The 7,619-nt window shown below is 62.0% G+C and overlaps 1 protein-coding gene across 1 annotated transcript; it reads left to right on the top strand.

Moving 5' to 3' along the window:
• The first annotated feature begins 620 nt into the window (after positions 1–620).
• Positions 621–4,872, top strand: LOC113405884 (leukocyte immunoglobulin-like receptor subfamily A member 6). Its single transcript, XM_026647186.1, has 4 exons — positions 621–651; positions 762–797; positions 2,650–2,940; positions 4,526–4,872. The coding sequence occupies exons 1-4, from the start codon at positions 621–623 to the stop codon at positions 4,870–4,872; spliced, it is 705 nt and encodes a 234-aa protein (XP_026502971.1).
• The last annotated feature ends 2,747 nt before the right edge of the window (positions 4,873–7,619 follow it).

Raw genomic sequence — 7,619 nt, 5'->3', positions numbered from 1 at the left:
CTGTCCCGTCTGTCTCACACCACTGTGCTAAGAATAGCATCTGCAGCGACGCTACCTGAAAAGGAGGTTGGCCAGGTCCCTCCACCCTCATGCTCCAGGGTGGGCGATGGGCCCAGCCTGGTCAGGAAGGAACCTCTGCCCCACTCCATTGGAGAGGGTCTCTCCGTGGGTAGCTGTGTGTGTGTGTGGGGGGGGGATCCCTCCTCTGCTCTGAGCTGCTGCTCCAGGGAGGCTAGACGGGCCTGTTGGAAAAGGTCAGGGCAGCCTGGGAATCTCTTGACATCTCCTGAGATTCCCCCATTCCCAGCTGGTCCCCGGACTGGGCAGCTCCCATGTGGGGCTGAGACGTGATGGGGGTGGGGGGACCAGGCAGCTGCAGGAGGGGAAGTGGTTTGCTGGGCCTTGCAGGGAGCTGGTTTTGCTCTGACCACGGTACATTTGGGCTGGAGATTGCAGAGAAACCATCTGATGGGGCGGAAAGGGGCCGAGCGCATCACGGGCTTCCTGGGGCTGCAGCCCCCGGCACAGTTCCTCATTCCGCTCACACTCGGGCCTCAGACTCGGTGGAGCTCAGCACTGGGGTGTTAGTGGCAGGACTGAGGGGCCCCCACTACCCCGTCATGGCGTCTGCTCTCACCGTCCTCCTCCTTGGTGAGTATCGGAGACAGCCAGGGTGTGTGCCCATGGGGGGGGATCTGAGACCAGGGTGTAGGATCCAGTTGCTCTGGGATCTGGTTCCTAATGACCCGTCTCCTTTCCAGGCTGCTGGCTGGCCGGGCGGAGCGGGGTGTCGGGAGGTGAGTATCTGTGGGGAATAGGGCAGCTGGGGGAATTTCCACATTAAGGACGAGGGAGGTGGGTGGGTGGCACAGATCCCCCAAAGGGATGATCCTGTCAGACCTCTGCTCCCTTCCACACCCAGAGGTGGGGACTGAGACCTCGCCCCACTCATTACAGGGATGGGCACCTGTAACGGGGTCCCTGCAGGGCTCTCCTGGCTCCTGCCCCCACTGGGCTGAGAAAGTCACACAGAGACCTTGGTGCAGTGCTTCCCTGGTGCTTTTATTTACAGGTTGGGTTCCCACCACCTTTCCACCATACACATGGTCCCCTTCTTACAGTCCACCAGCAGGAGAGAGGGGGACCTGCTATCTCGCTCTGCTTCCCCTCACTGCCTGTCCTCTAGTGCGGCTCACAGCCTGTCCAGCTCTCCCTGGCTTCCTTCCCCCGGGGCTTTTATCCAGCCCCAGCCTGATGAGGCAGCAGCTGTTCCAGCTTCCCCAATCAGGGCCAGGTCATCTACCCAGCTCCAATTCACCTCCCTGAATTGGAGCTGGTGTGACAGAGGGTTGGCTAAGCGGTTTTCTGTCACAGCACCACACAGGGAGAATTCACCTGCACTCAAAGCTGTGCGTTCTGTGCATACAGCACATTGCCGGACAATTGGAGTAAATGTGGTTTTTTAGACTGTTTTAAAGAATAATCCATGTTCAGCCCAACTCCAGCAGGGCTGCAGCTCTGCTACAATGTTAGAAAAACAGAAGGAGGGTGATTCTGATCTCAGCCCCCGGGGTCAATCCAGAGTCACCCCTGACGGCAGTGGGGGCAGGGCCGGGTTCTGATCTCAGCCCCCTGGGGTCAATCCGGAGTCACTCCTGACTGCAGCAGGGACAGGGCTGAATTCACCCTGGAGAACTAAAGGAATCAGAGACTGGAAATCTCCTTTCTTAGGGTTACCATCCGTCCGGGTTTCCCCGGACATGTCCGGTTTTTTCAGCTTTAAATGGCTGTCTGGGGGTGGGGGGCGGGATTTCTAATAAAGTAGAAATGTCCGGGATTTCCCCCTTCCCCTCATGCAGAGTGTGGCGTGGCTGATTGGACGGCTAGGCCTGATTGAAAGCCGCTCGCAGGCACTGGGGCCTCTAGCAGCCAGAGTCCCTCCCCCTCCCCCGCAGAGCAGCGCGGCACAGTGTTTGGGTCCACGTGGAGCCCGCAGCTCTCCCTCTGCCGGGGGAGCGGGGAAGCAGGGCAGGCGGGGGGGTGCAGAGGCTGCAGGGCGAGGAGGAGCAGGGCAGGCAGGGGCATAGAGGCTGCAGGGGCAGGGCCTGCAGGGGGCGCAGAGGCTGCAGGGACGGGGGGGGCAGGGGCTGCAGGGCGAGTGGGGAGCAGGGGGCACAGAGGCTGCAGGGGCTGCAGGGCAGGCAGGGGCATAGAGGCTGCAGGGGCAGGGCAGGCGGGGGGGGTGCAGAGGCTGCAGGGCGAGGAGGAGCAGGGCAGGAAGGGGCATAGAGGCTGCAGGGGCAGGGGGGCGCAGGGGGCACAGAGGCTGCAGGGGTGTGGGGGTGCAGGGGCTGCAGGGCGAGTGGGGAGCAGGGAAGCATTTAGCAACCCCTGACCAAGATCAGAGCAGGAGGGAGGAGGGGGAATGCGGGGTGCTCAGAGGAGGGGGCAGAGTTGGGGCAGGGACTTTGGGGAAGGGGTTGGAATGGGGGCGGGGACGGGGACGGGGCAGAGTTGGGGCGGGGCCCTGTGGAGTGTCCTCTTTTTTAAATGTTTGAATATGGTAACCCCACCTTTCTGCTTCCTGTGTCTCACCCCGGACGCGGTTTGTATCACCCCCACTTACTGCCTGTTTGTTTGTGCATCCAGAGGGGTCCTACCCCAAACCCTCCATCTCTGTCAGCCCCGGTGGGGTGATCCCCATGGGGGCAAATGTCACCATCTGGTGTTGGCATCAGCACCTGGGCATGAGGATCCAACTCTACAAGGCTGGAGCTGGGAACTATCTGAATTACACGGACCCTGCTGGCTCTGAGGCTGAATTTCCCATCACCAGCGCCAGACGGGAACACGGTGGCAGCTACACCTGTCGTTATAGCAACAGAACAGACCCAGCTGCCTACTCGGAGCCCAGCGACCCTGTGCAGATCATTGTAGCAGGTGAGGGGCCCAGCCCGGCATCTCCTGCCCCACACCCAGCTAGATCCCCGGGGGCTCGCACCGCTGGGCCACTCAGAGCCAGGCTCTGCCCTGAGCCCTGAGCCCAGCAGAGGGGACGTCCGGCCGGGGAGCGGGGACGGAGTCACTGGAGGGGTCCCAGCCAGGAGGGAGCAGCCTTCTACCCTGCACATGGTCTGACGCTGCCCTGGTCACCGCGGTGTCGGGGCGCCTGCCAGTCGAGCATTAAGCAACGTGGCCCCGTCTGTCACGGGCGGGTCGTTCTCTCTCATCCTCTCCCAGGGGGAGGTCTGTGCCCACCGTGGAGGGTCTGGTCTGGGGCGGTTTGCGGGGGTCAATGGCTGTGCTGCCCTGGGTTGATAACGGAGCAGGCCGGCTGGGGGGAGGGCGCCTGGCCTTGGAGCCGGAGGTGGGGAGGTTTGGGGGGCCCTTGGCTGCTGGGGGAGCTCGTTCTGCAGCCTGGGCCTGGCCCCAGAGGAAGTTCTGTCCCCTGCCCAGATGAGCGTGACCCTGACTGTGGCCGGGCCGGAGGCAGGGAGCCGTCACCCCGGGGTCAACCCAGAGCTGTGGGCTGTTGTCGGGTGTCTGCCCTGCAGCTGGGGGCCGGCGTGCGGCACCCGGGCTAGCTTTGATGGAGCTGAAAATAGCAATGGAGCTGTGTCCAAGCAGGACTAGCCGCTCGCGTGTGCACCCGGCGCCCTGGGCGGCTTGTCCTCGAGCGGCCAGCCCGGGCCCACGCAGCCGGCACTCGCAGCACCCTGCAGCCGGAGCTGGGAATACGCTGGGCTCAGCCCTCGGGCACCTCGGAGATCAGGGCGTCTGCGGGAAGCCGATGCAGGGAGCGGGGGCCGGGTGTGGTGCCCTCGCGGCAGGCTGTGCTGGGGAGGAGCCGCGCTGCAGCGTCTGGGCCAGCTGGAGTCTGCGAAGGGCTGATGGCTTCCTGCCCAGCTCTATCAAAGCGCGGTCCGGCCAATGGGCGCCGGCGGCGTGACCCGAGGGCAGGTCATTGCTGCCAGGATGGGACGGCGTCTCCTAGCCCAGCACAGCTGGGGGAAAGCGCTGCTCATGGACGCTGCTACGTGAGAGCTCAGCGGCCGCGGGGAATCCAGGAGCTCCCCAGACTGCAGCCTAAACCCACCGATTGTGGGCAAGCGCCGTCGGCCACCGGAGACTGCGCTACACCTGCCGACCCCTCCTGGTGCCGCCCTCCGCCTCCAGCATCGCCCCTGCCTTGCTCGGGGTCAGCTCAGCTGCTGTTCTCCGGCTGTGCGCTGCCCCAGAGAACAGCTCAGTCACTCTGTGTCCAGGGCAGGCCGGATGCAGTGAATGAGGCAGGGGCCACACACAGGCATATGAGGATCCCAAGAACTAGGGAGCTGTGGCTCAGTGTCTGTGGGACTGGGAGCCCAGCTCGCAGGGCCGGGATTCTGGGTGGGGGGAACTCTGGGATCTGGGAGAGAATCTCTGCCCGGGGGCCCCTGGATGTGCCCAGGGCTGGGGTAGGCCAGGGAGGCAGGGCTGGGTGGGTGCCCGGGTCTGGCTCTCACAGCCTTTCTCCTACGTGCAGATCCGAGCTTACCCAGACTCTCCATCTCGCTGAGCTTCACTTCGGTTACCGCCCCAGGGGCAGACGCCACCATCCGGTGTCAGGGGCAGCGCCTGGACGTGAGGTTCTTCCTGCACAAGGCTGGAGACCTGAACTTGCAGCGACAGATGGACCCTGCTGGGGATGGGGCCGAGTTCCTCATCCCCACCGTGGGCCGGCAGCACGGAGGGAGCTACAGCTGCAGCTACCGGCCCCGATCAGAGCCCTTCGTCTCCTCGCAGCCTAGCGACCCCTTGCAGCTGGTGGTAGCAGGTGAGAGTCCTGGCTTGGCATCCCCGCTCCTAGCCCCACACCCAGCCGGACTCTGAGGGGGACACTCCACCGATGGGGCCCTCGGAGCCAGGCTCTGCCCTGAGCCCTGGTCCCAGCAGAGGAGATGCCCGGCTGGGGAGAGGGGACGGAGTCACTGCGGGGTTCCCCAGCCAGGGGGAGCAGCAGCAGCCTCTGGAGATTTGGGACTAAGGGAGGGGAGATCCCTGCCCTTAAGTTCCCTCTAAACTGCCACGGCCAGGGAGAGGCACCTCTCCCCCAGCCCCGGGCTGCTGCAGTGAGAGAGGGCTGGGGGGAGTCCTCTCTCCCCGCCGCAACCCTGAGGCAGCCTGCACCCCAAACCCCTCAACCCCAGCCCCAGCCCCACTCCAGAACCCCCACCCATAGTTGGAGCCCTCACCCACCCACTCCCCAACTCCCTCCCTCAGCATTGAGCCCCCTCCCACACTCTGAACCCTTCGGCCCCACCCCCGTCACACATCACCTCTCTGTGCACATAACGAAACTGATTCCGCACATGGATGTAAACAATGAGAGGGGAACACGGCCTTGCCCCCAGGGGGAGCTGCAGAGCCGGGGCCTGTCCCAGGGGGAAGTTCCCTTGGCTGCCCCAGCTCTGGCGACTCATGGAGGAGTCAGGGCCCGGGGGCTGCCGAGCCGGCACTGGCCCCCAGCCACGAAAATCCCCCCCTGGAATGACAGCGACAATCGATGCCGAGTCGTGGGGGGGTGGGGCGATCGCTGAGTCGCTGTTTCAGCCCCTACCCCGCTGAACACTGGTTCTATTCCCGCAGGGGGAACCGACCCATCCCAGCCTGGAGAGGCTCCGGCTCCCACCCACCCTGGCAGCCCAGGACCAGGTACCGGGGGTGGGGGGTGGGGGGGAATCTATTGAGTCACAGATTATGGGGCAGTTTCCCCCAGTGGTTGCCCAGGGGGAGGGACGGAGGCTGTTCTCAGGGGCAGTGACTCCCCCCAGCTGACAGATTTGGGAGGGGAGCGAAGCCTCTGCCTCAGACACAAACCCGCTGCTAACGGGACAGCCGGAGGCTTCCTCTTGGGGCAGCTGGGCCCGTAAATGGCCACGGGGGGTGACCCACAGTGACACATGGACCCTGCCGGGGACGGGTCTGAGTTCCGCATCCCCACCGTGGGCCGGCAGCACGGAGGGAGCTACAGCTGCAGCTACCCGCCCCGATCAGAGCCCTTCGTCTCCTTGCAGCCCAGCGACCCCGTGCAGCTGGTGGTAGCAGGTGAGGGGCTCGGCTCGGTGTCCCCACTCCCAGCCCCACCCCCAGATGGACCCTCGGGGGCTCGGACTTTATGGGATGCTTAGAGCCAGGCTCTGCCCTGAGTCCCGGGCCCAGAGTTGGGGACATCCGGTCGGGAAGTAGCCACTGGAGATTCAAGGCTGAGGGAGGGGGGATCCCTGCCCCCAGGGGGAGCTGCAGAGCAGGGGGGTTTTGCCAGGGGATGCTCCCCTGGGCTGCCCCTGCTCTGGGGATGCACAGAGGAGTCGGGGCCCAGGGGCTGCCCAGACGGCCCCGGCCCCAGCCACAAAAATCTCCATCCCCCCACCCAGAATGACCCCGACGATCGATGCTGAATTGCGGGGTGGGGGGTGGGATGATTGCTGAGTCACCATTTCAGCCCTTTCCCCCACCCCGATGGATGCTGGTTCTATTCCTGCAGGGGGAACCGACCCGACCCAGGCTGGAGCGGTGCCGAATCCCACCCACCCGGGCAGCGCGGGACCAGGTACCAGTGCCGGGGGGAATCTATTGAGTCACAGATTATGGGGCAGTTTCCCCCAGTGGTTGCTCTGGGGGAGGGATGGAGGCTGTTCTCAGGGGCAGTGACTTTGAGTGCAGAAGGTGGGGCCCTCAAGGATTCTAAAAATTAATACTGGCCACTCCAGGCTGGTATTCAACTCCCAAGGTCACAGCTTCTCTCTGACCTTGGATTGATAGAGGCTGCCACCACCCAAGTGAAAAAAACAACAACAACCCTTTGAGAGCCCAGAAAGGCACACTTGGGAATTCCTTCCCGTGGGGTACCCTCAAGCCCTTTCACCGCCCGTCTGGGGGATGAGCTGAGAAAGAAAAACAAAGGAAATCAGATGTTGCCACCAGCTAATTAAACAACATGCTCTACCTCTTAGGACACAAAAATCCAATCCTGTTCTTAAAAATGGTAAATTTTATTTAAAAAGAAAGAAAATACATCTGGGAACTCAGGTTATTGCTAGATTTTAAAAGAGTAATTCCAAGGATTAAGCACCCAGAATAGCTTTCTTGAGGTCCATCTTAAAGGTTACAAGCAAAAACAAAAGCATTTGGGGTTAGCCCAGAGGAATCCACATGCCATAAAGATATAAAAAGAGATAAATCAAATAGCATGTTCCTAGACATTTCCTGATCTACTTACATATCTGGGGGTTTCAAAGGCCTAGTTTCTAGGTATGATTCAGATGATTTTTCATACCTGGCCCAAAGCTTCTTACAGCAGAGTTGCTGCCTTTCCCGCTCTCTCTGGAGAACAACCGCAGACAGACAAAGGGGAAGTTTTTTCTCAGTTTTAAAAAGCTCCAGCCTTCCCATTGGCTCTTTTGGCCAGGTGCCCACTCACTTCCTGTTATCTATGCATGCAATGAGACTTTTTTACCCTTTACAGGTAAAGCAAGTAGAGAACAGCTACTAAGAGGTATTTTATAGCTACCTGGCTGGCTGAGTGTCCATAAAAGGGAGCTTCCCACCCCCGCTTCATTTATCACACCAGCGAACTC

This window comes from Terrapene carolina, unplaced genomic scaffold, assembly GCF_002925995.2.
Source record: "Terrapene carolina triunguis isolate 2854851 unplaced genomic scaffold, T_m_triunguis-2.0 Scaffold51471, whole genome shotgun sequence".
NCBI classification, from domain to species: Eukaryota; Metazoa; Chordata; order Testudines; family Emydidae; genus Terrapene; species Terrapene triunguis.
The sequence above is the reverse complement of the archived record's forward strand: the minus strand, read 5'-3'. Positions and strand labels throughout refer to the sequence as shown.

Excerpts from the sequence above, each read along its gene's own strand:
- LOC113405884 (XM_026647186.1), top strand. The coding sequence starts at position 621 with ATGGCGTCTGCTCTCACCGTCCTCCTCCTTG. Across the intron at positions 652-761 it reads TCTCACCGTCCTCCTCCTTG|GCTGCTGGCTGGCCGGGCGG; the intron begins GTGAGTATCGGA and ends TCTCCTTTCCAG. Across the intron at positions 2,941-4,525 it reads TGTGCAGATCATTGTAGCAG|ATCCGAGCTTACCCAGACTC; the intron begins GTGAGGGGCCCA and ends TCCTACGTGCAG.